This window comes from Poecilia mexicana, unplaced genomic scaffold, assembly GCF_051168715.1.
Source record: "Poecilia mexicana isolate PSO_F unplaced genomic scaffold, ASM5116871v1 scaffold_4, whole genome shotgun sequence".
In the NCBI taxonomy this organism is placed as follows: Eukaryota; Metazoa; Chordata; class Actinopteri; order Cyprinodontiformes; family Poeciliidae; genus Poecilia; species Poecilia mexicana.
The window spans coordinates 25496290-25515022 of NW_028263373.1; the positions used below are offsets into that span (position 1 = coordinate 25496290).

The 18733-nt window shown below is 39.1% G+C and overlaps 1 protein-coding gene across 7 annotated transcripts in view; it reads left to right on the plus strand.

Annotated features, from left to right (window-relative positions):
- evi5b (ecotropic viral integration site 5b) overlaps positions 1–18733 on the plus strand; it is a 49362-nt gene that overhangs the window by 20179 nt on the left and 10450 nt on the right. For 4 of the 7 annotated variants that reach the window (XM_088005125.1, XM_014990981.2, XM_014990982.2 and 1 more), the window contains 15 exons: positions 5563–5784; positions 5876–5950; positions 6045–6170; positions 6255–6398; positions 7150–7239; positions 7456–7553; positions 7710–7770; positions 9257–9310; positions 10221–10253; positions 10633–10779; positions 13301–13432; positions 13511–13651; positions 14083–14241; positions 14506–14652; positions 14811–14906. In XM_088005125.1, coding sequence (XP_087861251.1) covers positions 5563–5784; positions 5876–5950; positions 6045–6170; positions 6255–6398; positions 7150–7239; positions 7456–7553; positions 7710–7770; positions 9257–9310; positions 10221–10253; positions 10633–10779; positions 13301–13432; positions 13511–13651; positions 14083–14241; positions 14506–14652; positions 14811–14906 — 1725 coding nt within the window. The remainder of the gene's footprint in view (positions 1–5562; positions 5785–5875; positions 5951–6044; positions 6171–6254; positions 6399–7149; positions 7240–7455; positions 7554–7709; positions 7771–9256; positions 9311–10220; positions 10254–10632; positions 10780–13300; positions 13433–13510; positions 13652–14082; positions 14242–14505; positions 14653–14810; positions 14907–18733) is intronic. The other 3 variants (XM_088005124.1, XM_088005123.1, XM_014990983.2) reach the window with 3 other exon arrangements.

The following is an 18733-nucleotide window of genomic DNA, read 5'->3' on the forward strand; positions in this document are numbered from 1 at the left end:
GGAACACACAGCTACTGTCACCACCAAGGGAGTAGCTGCGTTTCCGATGACCATAAAATTGCACCAGTATAAATAGCAGAAATAAACTTACGTAATAGAAAGAAGGCAATTTTGAAATAAGTCATGATTTTTGCTAAAAAGTTTTTGCGCTAAGATGACATGGTTTTTCAGCCATAACAAAGTAGAATAAAATTGTATTTCGCAAAACGGCAATGGAAACAATTTTTACTTCACATGAGTCATGTGGTAAAAAAATGATTAAGTTACTTTGATAGTATTTTACCACTATAAAAAAAACTAAATAAATACATAAAAATTTTACTACTGTCAAAAAACCACAAGGACAGGAAGTAGTAGAAGGTGGTGTTTTTTTTTTTTTTTTTAAACAATGTGCAGCTTGCTCCCCCAGAGCTCTCACTGCATCACACAGTTCATAGGAAGTTGTGTGTCATTTCAGTGTGTTAAATCCATAGCTCCTCTGTAAAATTGGCGAATAAAATTTTCCCAAAATGCTGCATACGTAGTCGCTCCCAAGTAGGCGGGGCTTGTTGCTTCAACCCTGAATAAGACACTGATGTCTCCTCTGATTGGCTTACAGATGATGAGCTGAGTAACAATCTCAGCTCATCATGTGGTTTTAATTTAATTTCTTATTTAATGGAAACACCACATTGTGTTTTTTTCTTTTTTTTTTTTTTTACATCAGCAGCATATAGACAAATATTTGCGCATATTTGTATTGGAAATGCAGCTGCTGTGTACTGTTGCCTTTGATTTCTCTCTCTGAGGCGCCAAACGAGTTTCCCTGTTGCGCTAACTTATAAACACACATACAAAACAGCTCACGTAAGAGTGTGTGTGTGTAAACAGAAATCCTGTACAGCGTTTCAGTCTGGCTCCTTGTCAAAGCAACGAAGCAGCTGCCATCCTGCCTGGCACACAACCACAAAGGAGATCCTGTGTGTTTGATGGACAATCCAGGAACACTCAGGATGACAACCCTCACTGTTTCTCAGGTGTGAAAACGCAGTTATTAACATGAAACTTTATGGAAATGAAGGGTGGTGATGATTTAGCTTTGAGACTAGAATCTATTTGGAAGCTGTTGCTAGCGAAGCTACTACTAACTGTTGGCATTGCTTTGAAACTAAAACAGGGCACCTGCTGTGCATCACTGTGTCAGCACAGTGCCGCAGGTGTAATATGCTCCCAAAATTCTTCTCCTCACTCTTCCATTAGTGGAACAAGACATAGATTTTCTCACCCGAGTTCTGGATCTCTGAGCTACTACAGTTACCATGGGCCTATTGGCTATTTCTGTGATCAGTGCTCTTGTAACCCATGGTTAGCTTAGATGGATGTTCTTGTCTCAACTAATTTAAATGGGATCATTTGCAGTGTTTTAGGAAGCCCTGATCACTCATGTGGATGCTGACATTAACATCTCTGCTGCTGCTACATGGTTAGCATTGAGATGCTATTTTAGGTTTAAATAGCTTTGCTGATAACTAACTCCTTTTTGCACATCTTGAACACAACAGTAGTCTTTTTTTATATATATATTTTTCCCCAGTAAAAACTTCTAACAAAATCACTTTATGTACAAAGATACTGGATGGAACTTTTCTATTTGCACATTTTTGGTACACTTGTAAATCTGACACACAACCAACATCCACTAACAGCAATGGGCGATAAAGCCACTTCTCTTAGCTTCCATAGGGTTAAAATTAAATCATTCAAGTTAACACGTTAAAGACCCGGGTCCAAAATCTAATACATTAAGAATAGAGTGGTTGTAAAATTAGCTAATACACAATAATACTGTTGCAAAGCACCATTTTTGATTAAAACAAAAAAAAAATAAAAAAAAAAAATATATATATATATATATATATATATATATATATATATATATATATACATACACTCTTCCCCAATATGCTGTAATGAAAGGAAAAGAACTCGACAACTCCGTCCATATCTCAGCCGTGTGGTCTCTCTTGTGATGCACATGCATTTTTGCTGACATTTACCATCTCACCCTGTGCCAGACACCACAAAAGCTCAAACTGTTGCAGTGTTTACTACAGTCATAGATAATTTGTCAGGCTATCTTCGTCCCGGCTGACCCTGCAGTGTTGCCCCTGAACCTGTTATTTCAGTTCCTGACATTTTGATGCTAATTTTAGCGGGCTTGTTTTTACAGTAACTCTCTGCAGCCCTGTGATAATCATGTTCCATGTGACTGTCGGTAGTGCTTTGATTTAAATCCCAGGGCCAAAGTGGTCTTCAGAATAAATGTTGACCAACAATGTTTTATCGGGGCATAGATTTAACATAGCAGGAAAGACTCTAACAGTCTCTGTAGGAGCAGATATTTCTTGTTTTTGTCACTCTGCATATAAATATTCAAGCGACACAAAGATCCACTAATTGTGTTGTTGTGTAATCCAGTAGATGAAGCAATCAATAAACTGAAATATGACAGGGATATTATTCAGACAGGCTGATTCCTCCTCAGAACTGCAGCTTTCTTCCTCTTGACTTCCAGAAAAATTCAGCGGTCATTGTGTGAAGGAAGGAACTTTGGTTATTCTGAACGTGTCAGCAAAATCTTGACTGTGGTACTGTTAGTAACTTTTTTAACATTTACATTAAATCTACTGCTGTTTAAACGGAAGCCTCTTGAGTAGGCATGAGCTGGTTAAAGGTATTGAGGAATTGCAAGGTTTGAAGCAGATATAGTTTCTAAACTGCAAAACATATTTTAACCTGCCTGCAGGTTAAAGTTTTTATAATGCCAGAGAAAGTTCTAGAGTTACCAGAGTTATTTTCTGGTTTGGCAGAGTGTAGATTAATGCATTGCTGCCCCTTACCTACTAGCCTGGTAAAAGCTAAGAAACTTACTGTACTGGAAATTGCCCATGCTGGAATCACCCATCCTCCACTGCAGAATTAGAGGTTTGGAGCTGAACAAGGCTTTGTTCACTTACTTTGCTAAAAATACATACAGACATTAATTCTAAAACAGTGCAGAAAATCAAATTCATCGTTTGCAATTTCTTCTGTTTGTTGATTGACCCGGTAGAAATTCTACCAGAGGAATCCATGTCAATGGAAGAAAACCCAGACGGATCCCCACTAGGTTACATCTCATGTGGGAAGTGAACAATAGTCACTCCACTTTTGCCAACTTAGCTACTTTGTCATTACATTTTCCGACTTTTCAGACAACAAAATAAACGGTATCAGTCAAAATAGGAATTGACAGCTCAAGCTTTTTAAAGATTAGTGATTGGTGATTGGCCAGAAAACTGCATGAGATGCGTTCGTTCTCTATTATCTTACCCCAATTGTTACTGCACTTTGTCCATCAGCTAGCTTAAGGAATGCTACAATACGCTTCACAGTGAAGACGTATTTGGAAATATCTAAAATAATAAACCACCTAATATCAACTAGTGTGACTCTGGAAAAGCTGTGTGAAATTGAAAAATTTATCAATCAAACCCAAACAGGAAATGTAAAAGGTAGTATTATTTCACCTCTAATAATCATTGCATTATTTTACAATTAATTGTTGCTTTTATGTTTTAATTAAAAGCAATTAGGTCATATTATAGATTGTTTTATTGTACTCTCATAAGTTCAGGTTTTAAAATATTGATTATATTTTAGTCCTGCATATTATTTAGTGTGAAGAGAGGGCAGAAAGCAGCTTTTGTTGAACAGTCGACATGAAGCCGCCCCTTATTCCATCACAGAACAAAGCACAGATTGTCTCAAGGCGAGAGGGAACCCCCCTGCTGAACGCCTGGGTGGGGGGTGGACAGACCTCTGATCCAGATGCACACACACACACACACACACACACACACACACACACACACACACACACACACACACACACACACACACACACACACACTTAACCATTATGCGTTGTCATCACTGCAGGAAAGAGCAGCGCTCCCTGTCAGCACAGGAAATTGCTTCATCAACTTGTATCAGCAGTAATATACAGAAACAAATTACTTTAGAGCGCTTCATTGAAAGGATTGGGTTTGGTAGTGGATCCACGGTTACTATGGGATACAGACACAAAGCTAAATCATATGAGCAAACTCTTGGCTTATCGCTGTTATGAGAAACGTCAGCGTTCTTTCTCCATTATCTTACATTAAATTACTCTTCTACAGTTCCCCTTATCTGCATTCACATGTGAAAATGCGGCTCCGAAATGTGTATTTAAAATGAAGCTAAACTAACAGCAGCTTTTACACGAGTCATGCGTTTCCTGTTGGAAAGATTTGAAAAGTGCACGCCTTAGCCAAATGATCCCCGGCTCTCTTTATTACTGCAGTCGGAATAATAAACAGTGCAGCAGGGAAACAAATCCTTGTCAGGGTTCAGAGTGCCCACTGCAGGTGTGGGGTCACTTAGATTCCTCTGAGGGGAGCCGCTTCTTCAGAGAAATGGATTCGGCTCTCTTTGTCAGAAGCAGTCCATTTATTTCAGTGAATTGTTCTCTGTTTCTATATGGAATATTTGTGATTTTTACTAATACAACAATCTTGGTGAAAATCACAAAATAACTGCTGGAGAGATGCAGAGATCAAAAATTTGTGCCTGATTTTCAGTCTTTTTTTTTTTTTTTTTTTTTTTAAGCTTTAACCTTCACATACAGAGTATATTCACTAAGATGGGTACAGCTTTCAAACATTTTCTTCTAGCACTATGGCTGAAAAAACAGCCACTAGTGAGGCTAGCTTTGCTAAAACAGCAATTCACTTTAATTCTAAGGTGGTGCCAACTCACAAGAAATGTCAACTTAAGATACTTTATTTAAAAAATAATTTCAATTCAATCATACATAAATTATAAAAATGTATCATCAAACTGTACAATAAAGCTCAATTAATTATTCAAAGTAGTTTAAAAAAGAGTAATAGAAGAAAGTGAAGAAAAGTGGTGAGTTTGTCCTCAGCAGCCTAAACCTGGAACTTCATGGCTACAGAAATGGCTCAGGATTACCTTGGTCAGTCTAACAGTGTATATCCATGTATATTTCAGAGAATGTAGATTCTTGCCCTTATAGTTCTGTGCTCATATTTTCAACAAATCCTAAGACTCCTAAATGACGACATTTTAGAAAAATATGTAGAATTTATGGAGTTCTAAAAAAAAAGCTATTCCCAAACACCTTGATCCTAAAAGAGCTCAATGTCCAAATGTCCGGAGTAGTGGGGAGGACTTTTAGGAAGTAAGAAACTGTACTGCCATACTCTGTTCAGCCTTCATGTTGTCTGCTGAAGATGTCACTCTTACATGTTGAGTGAAACCTCAGACATGTCTCGAAGTCGTAGATCATAGATTATTTTGAACAAATGTACTGATATTAAAAATAGCTTTATGTCGTCTTCCTTCACTAGCAACGTCCACACTGATGACCGTTTGTAGGTTTAGATATGGATACTTTACTATCCAATAGCCTCAACATCAAAATAAATAAATAAATAAAACATCAGATTTTTCCTTGTTGTTGTTGTCTTCCTGCAGGATCTTGTTAGAAAAGGCATTCCCCACCACTTCCGGGCAATAGTGTGGCAGCTGTTGTGCAACGCCCAGAACATGCCCATCAAAGATCAGTACTCAGAACTTCTAAAGATGACGTCGCCGTGCGAGAAGCTCATACGCAGAGACATCGCTCGCACCTATCCTGAACACGAGTTCTTCAAGGAGGACAGTCTGGGCCAGGAAGTGCTCTTCAACGTCATGAAGGTACACCTGCTTCTCACTCCAACAGCAATTTGAAACATAAAAAAACTATTCAGAGAATATCTAATGACTGTTTTTTTGGGGGGTCAATTAGGCCTATTCTCTGGTGGACCGCGAGGTTGGCTACTGTCAAGGAAGTGCGTTCATCGTGGGTTTGCTGCTCATGCAGGTAACAGTGCTACTGAAAACATATCCGAAAAATACCTTTGCAGTCGGCGAAGATTCCCGCAGGTGTTAATTAATTTAGTCTCGTTTTGTTCCAGATGCCAGAGGAGGAGGCCTTCTGTGTGTTTGTGAAGCTCATGCAGGACTACAGACTACGAGAGCTCTTCAAGCCCAGCATGGCTGAGCTGGGACTCTGCATGTATCAGTTTGAGAGCATGATCCAGGTAGGCACTTCATCTGGAGTTACAGAGAGAGAACGCTCTGGAGAAATCTGCTGTATGGACTGAATGATTTTTGTGGATTTCCAGGAGCAGCTCCCGGAGCTGCACATGCATTTCCAAGCTCAGAGCTTCCACACCTCCATGTACGCCTCCTCCTGGTTCCTCACCATCTTCCTCACCTCCTACCCCTTACCTGTAGCCACCAGGATTTTCGATATCTTCATGTGTGAGGTTAGTTAAAAGGAGCAGCTACCCACTTTCAATAAGAAATGCTGTTTATTGATGTTAGTCAGTTTACTGACTTTCTTCTATTCTAGAGAAAGTGATTTTCACAAGACTTAGACTTTTCTCACATTAGACTTAAGACTAACGGAACTTTTAAGACAACTTCAATGAAAAAGCATGTTAAATAAGGTTAATATGAAAAGAAAAGTAACATGTTAGTGCCACCTGCTGGACTTAAAATGGCAGTGTGGTCTGATTAAATCCCTTTAAAACAATATTAATATCTGTATTGGTTCAGATATTGGAAAAATAATTGTACTCTAATTCTATGCTTTGTGCTCTGAGTGATGTCATACTTCAATATTTATTTTACATTATAATTAGAATTTGCGTTATTCTTTCTGAACAGTTTGAAATGTTTAACAAAGGTAGTCAACCTATTGTTTCAGTTTCTGTTATTTATTTTACATTGACTGTAAAATAAATTGCCCTGACTGAACAAATGAAAGTTGTACTGTTTTTACATGTTTGACCAATATTGTGAATCTATTGGTGTATTTATGTGTGCTGTACTGGTACAGAGTTATGAAAAAGAAAAACATTTTAAATTAATTCATCTGTTTTTCTGTATCTGATCGGTATCGGCCAATGCTAAACCTCAGATATCCGTATCGGAAGTGAAGTAAAGCAGATCGGTGTGTTACTGGTTCTAAGCACGCTGAGCTTCCCGCTCTGATTCCAGCTGATCTGTCCTCAGGGTTTGGAGATCGTTTTCCGTGTGGGGCTGGCCATCCTGCAGATGAACCAGGCTGAGCTGATCCAGCTCGACATGGAGGGAATGTTACAGGTATACACTGTCACTCTTTACTCAGCTGGCTCAGGTTTCATTGCATTTTGCACTTTGTTTTCTGGAAGGAAGCTCCGCCACACCCAGTTAATGGATACCTGTGTCCTATGTGTGGATATGGCAGCTGTGGGTGGAGTTCTGGGAAGTTAAACAGCAGTTTACCAAACAGCAGGTTGCACAGTTAATCTGCTTCTATTACTTTTCTTCCCATTTCAGCACTTCCAAAAGGTCATCCCACATCAGTTTGACAGCGGGCCAGATAAGGTCATCCAGGCTGCCTATCAAGTTAAATACAATGCCAAGAAAATGAAGAAGTAAGCCCTGCTGCCTTCTTTTAAACTGAACTCATCTCTTTTATAATCCAATTATATTAGAATATAAAAAGCTCTATTTATTTCCAAATATCCAGTGCTGTGTTGTCTTAATAGACCAGTCCACTTGATAATATATTTTTGTCTTTTCTTTTCCAGGTTAGAGAAGGAATACACTACAATCAAAACAAAGGAGATGGAAGAACAGGTGGAGATAAAGGTGTGTATTTGTAATGCCTCTAATCAGAAATGCATCTGAATACAGTTTTGTCTTTTCATCTGTGTGACTGACAGGTTTTCTCTGAACAGGCGTGTGTAAAATGTTGTTGGCGAACAATCCTTGATATTGCTTCAGTTTTGTTACTTGCCACATAGATCAGACACTATAACTTGACATCAAGTGAGACTGAGGCAGCAGTGGAGTAGAAATAAGAAATACTGCCACCTGCAGGTGTGAGTTAGTATAGGTTAAGCCCAATGATTTTGAGCGTTTTTTTGTGGAAAGTTTGCAATAAACTCACTATGATGCATTAGCATAAAAATGTTGGGATCTTTCGGGTTTTCTTAAATTTCCAGAATCAAAAAACTAGAGAGAGAATAAAGAGGAGCGACTAAAGCAAATGAGTTTGGATTAGCAGTGCTTACCAACAACTGATGGTGACATCCAGGACATGTTACTGTAAAATGTCACGTCTACTGACTGGACATAGAGCTGATAGTACCCTGTACCAGCCGTATGTTGTTGTTGTCATACTGCAACAATGCATTCAGTCAGAGGCCTTTTCAGATTCATAGCCAGACTGACTGCTACTGGAGATCCTTCCTCTTTGAAGATACTTGAATTATATGATTTCTGACATTTGATTTCCCTTTGGAATGAATCAAGTAATTTTAAATTTGATTATGGACTTGTTCATATTTACTGTGTGCTTCATGTGCAGATGTTACATGCTTTCTCCTGTTTTCCCTGCTTTCCTTGTGCCTGCCACACAGCAGCCAATAGTAGCTGTCCTTACTTCCAGACATCAGAAAAGTTGCTTTTGTAGTCATATGGGACTTCTCCTGACACACAGATACGGGCTTCTGTTCAGCGGTTATGGAAAGCCAGTGATACCAGGATGACCAAAATAACAATCTTCCCCTTTAAAAGCATGTTATCATGCTGCAGAGAATAATGGAACCAGATGGAGAGCCTAAATTAACCCACACAGGAATGTCAACTCAGCAAACTACGAGAAAACACTTGACTTGCAGTTTCATTTTAAAGTGTTTTTTCTGTGTTCTATGACTTTGTGTTTTTATGATGTAAAGCACTTTGAAATGCCTTGTTGCTGAAAGGTGCTATACAAATAAAATTTGATTGATCGCGTGAAAAGTGTTTCCATTAAGCAAATTTACTTTCAAAATGTCAAATTGCACAATTATATGGTCAATGGAAACACACTGAAACACTTTGGTTGTGATGTGATAAAACTGTAATGATAGAGGGACATGAATAGTTTTTAGATGCTGTATCGTCATGACTCAGAACTGAAGAATGTTTGTGTTTATTAGCCTTTTGGAACTACTGACCTGGAAATCATGCAAGAAAATTAATTTATCCACCAAAATGTTGCTGCAACTGTTGCAGCATATTCACTGTTAGAAGTCAGAAGTCTGTTGCTGTGGTTAATGAGTTTATCCTTTGTGTTTATTTTGTTCTTCAGAGATTGCGGACAGAGAACAGGCTCCTGAAACAGAGGATAGACACGCTAGAAAAAGTGAGTTCACCACAGAAACACATACTTCTCCTTTCACTCCAGTTCAGCTCTAATCCATGGTTTTCTCAGACGTCATGCATCCCTCCTAACGATGGAGCCATTTCTCGCACTAACTCGCCTGTCTTACACTTACGGGAAGCTGCCTGCTTTTAGGGTAACTTGTTGAGTTGAAAAGTGGATTTGCTGGTCCATAAAATCAAGTCAAAAGACATTGAATTTCATCTCCAGGTCACCATGGTAACGGTCTCTAAAGCACCGGTTTTTTTTTCCCTCAAAAAAATAAAAATAAAAAATTACGGTGAGCTTCTTCCCAGACGTTGCTGACTGGAGAGACTGCATGTGGCAGATGTGGAATGTGAATGACGCCGCTTGGTGTTGGCGGGGGCTGGAAGCACTGCATGCTGGGTAACCGGCATGTTGTCAGACTGAGCTCTGCTGCTGCACCATGCATGAGGTCTGGTGTGGATAACGGGAGCGTCTGCTGGGCTGCTGCTTCAGCACTGAGCTCCGGTCGAGGCGTTTTGACTTTTTAAACTTGTAACTAACCAAAGCCTTTAAGAAAAAGAAGAGAAAAAAAACTTGGATGAGTCATTTCTGCTCACTTAAACAGACCTGTACCTGCTTACTGTAGATTTTCTAGCTTTCTTCCCTGTCGGCTTTAACCACGTCCAAAGCTTTTTGTTTGCAGAACCACTAATTTCCTCACTTTGTCACCAGCTTAGCTCCACCACTTTTTTTCACCGCACCTGCAATGTTCCTTTTCTTCCTGATGGTTCAGTTATTAAACAACGGAGGGAAAATGAACATCGCATTTCTTCTTTGAAGCAATCAGTTGTTCTTTTGTGTGCTTTAACTGTCCTTTGGATTGTCTTTCTCTCCCTCTGTCTCTGTTGATATTTCTGTTTTGTAGGAAAGTGCTTCCTTGGCAGATAGATTGATTCAGGTATATTCCTTTATTTTTCTATCCATCTCAGTCCTTCCCTTGTCTTTCCTTCTTCCTGTTTTTCACTGCATGCTTACTTTAGCTAAATCCTAGACCAATCAGAATCTGATGAACTCTAATGAATAAAGAACTACATCACATGGCAGCTGATAACATTGTTTATCCAGTGCATGAAACTCCACATTATGGCATGTCGGACAAAATGAAAGGATCACAGCTGAGCACAGCTAAGGATTAATGTAAATCACAGTTGCCAGCGTTCAAACGAGCATGAAAAACCCATTCCCACCTCTTGTCTGATTCGCCCACCCATTCCACCTTTTCCGTTTCACTTCCTGTCGTGCTCATCCCACCCCTCCTCGGTTGCTTATGTCCAAAGGGACAAGTGACTCGAGCCCAAGAGGCAGAGGAGAACTACCTGGTCAAGCGGGAGCTGGCCACGGTCAAACAGCAGATCGAGGAGGCCACTGCTCAGCTGGAGCAGGCCAGGAAAACCATCAGGCAGCTCCAGCAGCAGCCACTAGCGGTAAGCAGGGGAACGGAGAAACCTCGCATGGCAGGACACCGCCGCACGCCGTCTGTAGCGTTAGAGGTGGCATACAGCTCAGATCTGGGTGTGAGGTTTGGGTTTAAGCTTTCAGATAACTGCTTTTTTCCTTCTTATTTTTTTTTATTTTTTTATTTTTTTTAAAGATGAACGTGGTTTGGAAACAACTAGAGGTTCAGATAACAGTATTTTTGGCATGACCAAAAGTCTAGAGAAGAGACCTTCATACATGTTCTGCACACACTTATCATTCATCATAAGATCTGTAAAAAACACAAATTATTTAGTAGTTCATGGAGTTTTTCATCCTGATAATGTTTCTTAATGTAACTTGTCTATTGCTGTAATTTCCTGACTATTGAACACACCTGAATAAACAGCTCTGGAAAAAAATTAAGAGGCCACTTAAAATGATCAGTTTCTCTGACTTTACTCTGTATAGGTATATTTGAGTAAAATGAACATTGTTCTTTTATTCTATGAACTACTGACATCTCTCTGAAATGACAAGTAAAGATATAGTATTTATTTGCAGAAAATGAGAAATGGTCAAAATGACGAAAAAGATGCATTGATTCAGAACTCAAATGATGCAAAGAAAATAAGTTCATATTCATTTAGAAACAAAAATATTAATGTTTTAACTCAAGAAGAGTTCAGAAACCAATATCTACTGGAATAACCAGGAGGTTTTCAATGTAATTCAGTGGTTTGGTCTCTTAATTTTTTCCAGAGCTGTACACTACACCCATTGACTATGGGGGGGAGGGGGGGACGTACATGTCTATAGGTACAAAGGAGTAATAGAGCCAGGCTAAGAAAAAAAAAAAATTCTACAAGAAAAAAAGTCCTAATAATATCAGAATTAAGTCGTATGACAAAAAAATGGTCATATAACAAGAATAAAGTTGTATTTATACAAGAAAAAAGCTTTAATATTAGGATAATAAAGAAGTAATTGTATGATAACGCCAACACAAAAATAACTAATTAATTCAGAAATATTGAGCATCTTGTTAAGTTAGAATGTAGTATTGGTTATACAAATAGAAAATACTTTATCTTTTAACACATCAGATTCAAATTATTTCCAGTAGAAGGACTTTGAAATGAGTGTTTATTTTTAAGAATGAATCACAGACTTCACAACCTGTACGTCACATCTTGATAACTATCAAAGCTTTGCTCTCAGTAAAATGACTTTTTTCTTGTAACTTTATGACTTTCTTCTTGTAAGACTATGTCTTTATCCTACTAACAATATGACATTGTTCTCTTAATTTCTAAAACAAAGAACTTTTCATCTGTCATAAGGTCGCAGATGTAACATGAGATATTAATCTTTTGATAAAATACATACCGGTAAATTCTTATTCAGTGCTTGTACCACTGAATAAGAATAAGAATACAGTAACCTACCAAGAAAAGTCATGAGGACATTTTGTTCTTGAACATGTGTTTTTCTGCTTCATTACAGCAATCCAATTTTTCAAAACCAAAACTTGGTGGCTTTTAGTCCAGAAATTACGGTAAACCTAATCGCTTAACGCTCATTCAGAAACTTTGATTCGGCTGCTTGAGTTGCCTCTTTACCCCCCAAAAAACATCTTTATCTAAATTTAGCATACAATACTAAATTTTAATAGATGTAGGGGGGATTTTATATGACACACCAAGAAAAGTGACCCAAGCAAATTACATGGTTTTCTTCCATTCTTTCTTTCTTTTGCAAATAAAAATCTTAAAAGTGTGGTGTGCATTTGTATTTAATCTGACATCACTAAATAGAATTCAATGCAGTCAATTGCCTTCATAATTTGACTAACTAGTAAGCAGAGTCCTCCTGTGTGTAATTTATTTTTAATATAAACCCACTGAGAAACATGGTGATGGTGGCATTATGCTATGGGGATCCTTTTTTTCCCCCCAGTAAAACACAATTCGGTCAGAGTAAAAGTATGGATTCAGTTGATTTTTATTTGTAAAAGAGTTTAAATCACTTTGCAAATGTTGAAGTCTTTGGGTTGGTCTGCCTCAGAAAATCACCCCACAGGGTTTATCTCTCCTCATGTTGCTCATTGGTTCCAGATAGCGACCTGTTTTGCAGTGCAAGAAGCCGGGTGGTTACACACAGGTCTACACACACCTGTCACCGTTTACGGTGTGTGTTCATGAATGTGTGTGTAGCTGGGTGATTTCACACGTAGCCCCTCCCTCTCAGAATCCTCTCTGTGCATATCTGGTGGGCTAAAATTGTTAATTATTCATGCTTGGATTCCACATGGTAATGTGACGCGCTACACTGTTTTACATAATTTGCTGCCTTGTTTAACAGTGAATGGACATGAATTAAAGATGTGATGTGAGAGGAGAAACACTGAAGAGGCATGGAGATGGATTTTACTGACTGTTTATTTTTGGGGGGCAGTGCATGATGATGTTTCATGTGTGAGCATGAATGTCTCTGTGCGTTCTGACTGTCGTTCTGTGTCGGTTGCAGAAGGGACCGCCTCGGTTCTCAGAGGAGTCTGTCCTGCAGCTGGAGAAGGAGCTGGTCCAGGCCCGGCTGAAAGAGGCCGAGTCCCAGTGTGCGCTCAAAGAAATGCAAGACAAGATCCTCGATATGGAGAAGGTCAGTGGCTGTGGGTGCACACGTACCTATTTGTTACATAGCTCACGACCCCCTGGTTCCATCTGTATCTTTCTGCAGAGGAACTCGTCACTACCAGATGACACTAATGTGGCGCGACTCCAAGAGGAGCTGATCGGGGTGAAGCTGAGGGAAGCAGAGGCTCTGACTGGACTGAAGGAGCTGAGGCAGCAAGTCAGAGACCTGGAAGAACACTGGCAGGTGAGCAGCTGGAGCAGCAGGACAGTTGGGCATAAATCACACCGGGACTTTACAATGCCCAAAATTCAAAAAGCTGCAAATTTACCAAGTGAGTGATTGATGGATGGAAATGTAAGCTGTGTTCCACAGCCAAATGTGCTTAGTTTAAGAAAGTGTTCCTGTGCACTCTAGAACAGTCTGAGATACAACACCTTTCCAGGTCTGGATAATTATGATGTTGTTAGGGAAAAAAAAAATTATATTTCCAGATGTTATTCCCAATACCACCCGCTTTTCGCCTCCCACTTTCCTACTCTTATTTCCTGTTTAAAGAATGTGGACAGAAATGAACAGAGAGCTCTGGAAGCATAGGTCTGGAGGAGTAGCTCATTTTGTGTAGGAACCCTGACTTGGTGTTGATGAAAGAGTCTGATTGTGAGCCATCTCCTCAGCGCCACCTGGCACGCACCGCAAGTCGCTGGAAGGACAGCCCCAAGAAGAACACGCTGAGTGAGCTGCAGGACGAGCTGATGAGCGTGAGGCTGAGAGAAGCTGAGGTCCAGGCAGAGCTGAGAGAAACTCGACAGAGGCTGCTGGAGATGGAGACTCAGGTCAGCACTCACATTGTTCTGTAATCAAGCTTTTTATCCTTTTTTTTCTACTCTTTTTTCATCTAATCTAAGCTAAATGTAATAACTAAAAACAACCGTATTATGGAACATTTTCAAAAGCCACATTCTGTAATGTTATACTTTCGCCTTAAGAGGGCAGCAGATTTCTTTTTCACCTGCATTTTTGCCAGCCAGAATTACTCAAATGCCTGTTTGATACAAAAACATTTATCTGTAAAAAATCTTTTTCTGCTGCTTCTCCAGAATCAGATTCACAGCAATCAGCTGCGACGGGCCGAACAGGAGAGCCGCTGTCTGCAGGAGCGCGTGCAGACGCTGACCACCCAGAACAAGGATCTAAATGTGCAGCTACAAGAGATCAAGCGGAGGCAAGCTGAGATTGAATGCAAGGTACAAACAGCCTGCTGCAGTGTTTTTAGCACCACCTCTGCAGGGGCGAGCTACCACAGCTCAGTTGTGGTGCAAGCTGTGAAGTTCAACTTGTGAATTTGATGAAAAAACAAGTGTTTAAACTGAAGCGCTGATGTCTTTTTTTTTTTTTTTTGCAGAGTAAGGAAGAAGTAATGGCTGTGAGGTTGAGGGAAGCTGACAACATCGCTGCCATGGCAGAGCTCCAGCAACAGATCTCTGAGCTGGAGATTCAGGTAAAGTCCCAGCTCTGCAGCAAGCATTGGATTTCCTCAACTCCCTCACAAACCACATCACACATATCTCATCATTCTCAGCCACAGAGGGAAATTTCTCTCATCGTGAAATATATGGGCGTCAAAGCAAATTTGTAGTTTATTTTAATTCAAAAGAGGAAGTGAAGTTAAGCACATAGCTATTTCTTAATATGACAGATATTTGATGCTGTGGTTTTTTACTTATTCTTTGATTTGAAATACACAAAGATCTGATTGGGAAGGGAGAGGGAGTTAAAAGTGTTAGAATTTTATATTCATGTGGAAAATTTACCTGATCTGGTATTTGTTCTTTGTTACCATAGAGACGCAGTTAACAGACATCGTCTGATAAGCTTTCACCTAGTTTCAGCAGAACCATGGTGGGGAGACGATTTACCAACTAATGTGTCCCACACAGCATCTCGCAAAAGTTTTCACACCCCTGGAAGGTTTTTCAGTTTGAGTCATGATGTAACCACAAACCTTCAATGTATTTTATTTGAAATTTCTTTGACACACCAAAATAAATTAGCGTCTGATTGGATAATGGAAAGAACAGATTCATGGCTTTATAAATCTTTTACAATAAAGATCTGAAAAATGGACGATATATCGGCACCAACATCGGTATCATCATTTTTTTAACCGCAGTCCCATAAAAAAAAAAAAAAAAAAAAAAAACTGGGCAAATATTAACAACAGATATTTATTTCCATCTTGTTGCTGTTTGTTTCTGGAGGGACGGTGGACCATGTTTGGTCATGTAGTTTCTGTTTGGTCATGTGACTGACGGTGGCTCAGCAAAGGATTGTGGGTAGTTTAATTGAAGCAGAGAAGCAATGGTGAAGTCAGTGTGGTCTTTTTACTCCCAATGGGGTGGAGAGAATAGTAAAATATCACATAAATAATATCAGTAAATATTAAGTTTTCACCCATAACAGCAGTATTCATATTAGAGATGCACTAATCTGATATTATCTGTATCAGTCCCAATATTGAAAGGCATCAGTGACAGCAAACTTAACTGATGTTGTTTTTCCATGTTTGACTAAGATTCTGAAGCCATTGGTGTCTATATATCAGTGACGTGCGGTCAGGGTAGGCAGGTGAGGCAGATATATGGACTGATTTTCATCATTTAACTTATAATGTACAGTGTTTTTTTGTCACCAACTGTGTGTGTATCGTGGTTTGTGTGCGGAGGAGCGATCAGAAACGGCAGAGAACAGACTCAAGGTGAGGCAGGCAGTTCTCTTGCCTCATGGCAGGGGGCGCTCATGATCCGAGATATTGTGACTGCACAACTGCGGAGTAAGACAGAGTGAGCTAGCCATGGAGCTAGCCATACAGTAAATAAGCAAAGTACAGCGATATATTTGTTTTCTCCTCTCTTCCGATGTCAACATGAAAGACTACATTTCTACACTTAAACAGTTTTCTAAAGTGGATTTTCAATTGAAGCAAGAGATAATAACTAAAGGAAGACCAACACCGGAACTGAAAGTTTTGCTTCGAGACAGTTTGATTCTTAAACGGAGTAGAAAAGACATGTTGAGGATAGACTTGGCTTTGGATGAACAGATATGCTTATAAATGTTTATAATTCTCAAGATAAAACTATATTTAACTGAAGTGAACACACTTAAAACTGTGTCCTTTATAAACAAATGTCAAAAGGCAGGTGAGAAGGACCCAGTATTTATCCCCAAACATGCGTGAGATGCTGCATAACAAGACTGACCACAATAAACATGTCAACACACATCCGTTGTGACCAGCTCTCCGTCCAGAAGCCGTGAACAGAGACTGGGATCTAAAGTCCAAACCTGATTAAGGGTCTACGTGTTTGTGTGCTCAACATTTTACAACCCACGGCGATTTTGTTGCGTTACTTTTGTGGAGTGTGGCAGCAAATTATGTGTAAACAAGTTTTAGTGAGAGGAAGTCGGTTCTTTTCTGTGTTCTTAAAATGCACTGGGCTGTGTGTATTTCTGTCGCAGCTTTCTGCTCTGACTTCCCCACCTTCAGGCCTTCAAAGGCTCGCAGCTATAGAGCATCCTCACAAGTCTTGCAGCATTACATTTGCATGGGTTCACTTTAACAATTTGATTCAAACTCGTACAGTTTATGATTTTCTGTAATGTTCGGTGTGCATTTTAGGCGACATGGCCTCACTGGGAGTTCTTTGCAAACAGAAAGGATACATAATATTTTTCCCCAAGTTCATGAAAAGGTTCTTTTTGGTTAGTCACAAATGAGTAAGCGTCTGTCACTACTTTTCTTGGCATTTAGCCCACATGTAGCCTCCTTATGTGCTTGAAATTCTGAAGGATTTTAGTAAAATGACAACTTGTTAAACTTGTTGAGTCAACATTTTTTATCAGTGGAAATGATCTCTGTTGAGAATCAGATGTAATTCCAGAAGACGAGTGTGTAGTAAAGAAGTGGTGCTTTTCTTCCAGTTAGCATTGAAACAGGCATGTTTGTGACTTTAGTTAGCATTAGCTAGCAGTGTTTTTTGGTAGAAAATAAATTCAAAAACCTAATACTCCAACTACTGTTGCTGAAGATCAGCTGGCTGAAAGAACACAATTTCCTGACTTAAAAATAAAAGTCAATCAATACAGGATTTTCTGCTGCTGGCTGATTGTCTGAATATCTTTAATATCTTCACCTGTACACTGGGTGCAGAAGTACATTTTTGTCAGTTTAAATATTTCTAATAATGTCTTTGAATTAAAATTACACACCACATATTCCTAACAATACAAGTAATCCACAGTTATAAAGAAATTAAAGCAAATTACTCCACAAATGAAGTTATTGGTAAATATAAAAAGGCATAAGAAATAAGTATTAAACACTACGGAATTAATTTAATAATAATAAAGAAAGCCATTTGTTGCATGCCCTGCTCAGGTGTTTCCATATAAACTATAAATCTGGAGGATTTTTATTTTTTTTTTGCGCACTCTGACCTTTAGTTCTTTCCATTCATTTTCAGTTGAATAAAAGCCAGGTGAGAGTTGAGTTTTACTTTTTCTCTTGAGCCAGTCAAGAGTTTCCTTGTGTGTTTGGAAAACGCACATTCACTTTGTCTCCAGAGTGTTATCAAAAACATTTCTCCATCTGTCGGTTATCCCACACGATTATTTTCCTACCTGGAAACTTCAGTCCGGTCCTGGTGTTTGTGCAGAACCATTCTTCCTCCAGACATGGTGCATCTTCATTGACATCCAAAGAGTTCAGACCTGGCTTAATCACACCACAGAATATTCTCCCAGTGTTCAAAGTTATTCAGTAATTTTTTTATAAAAACACTTCATCAGGCTTTTCCTTCAACAGTAGAGTATTGTGCAGTAAACATGCTTAGAGCTTTATTTGTCTTTTTTGTAGAAAAAAATCCTACCTTCCACTTTCTGGTTTTCGTGAAAATCTCTTTGTGTGCTCTTTGGCTCTTGAACAACTCTTCTCATTATTTTACTGACTCCTGCTTCCTGTGAATGTTCTGGCGGTGTTCATATGTAATGAACCACTGAGTTGGGCTCAGATTTCCAACAAAATGCCTTTTTGCAATGGAAGAGCTCAGACCTGCCTGGGTCCAAACCAGGGTTCACCCTCTTAGCATCAGCTCTTATGACCCAGTTCAAAGCTGAATTTAAAAAAAAGTAACTATATTTATAGAAATTTCTGTTTCCGAAAGGAGAAACTTAGAATTAAAATGCTAAATAAACATGAGTCACACTGTTCTAGAATGAATCCTATACATTCTGCTATCTGAATGCAACATCTGCAATATATTGAGT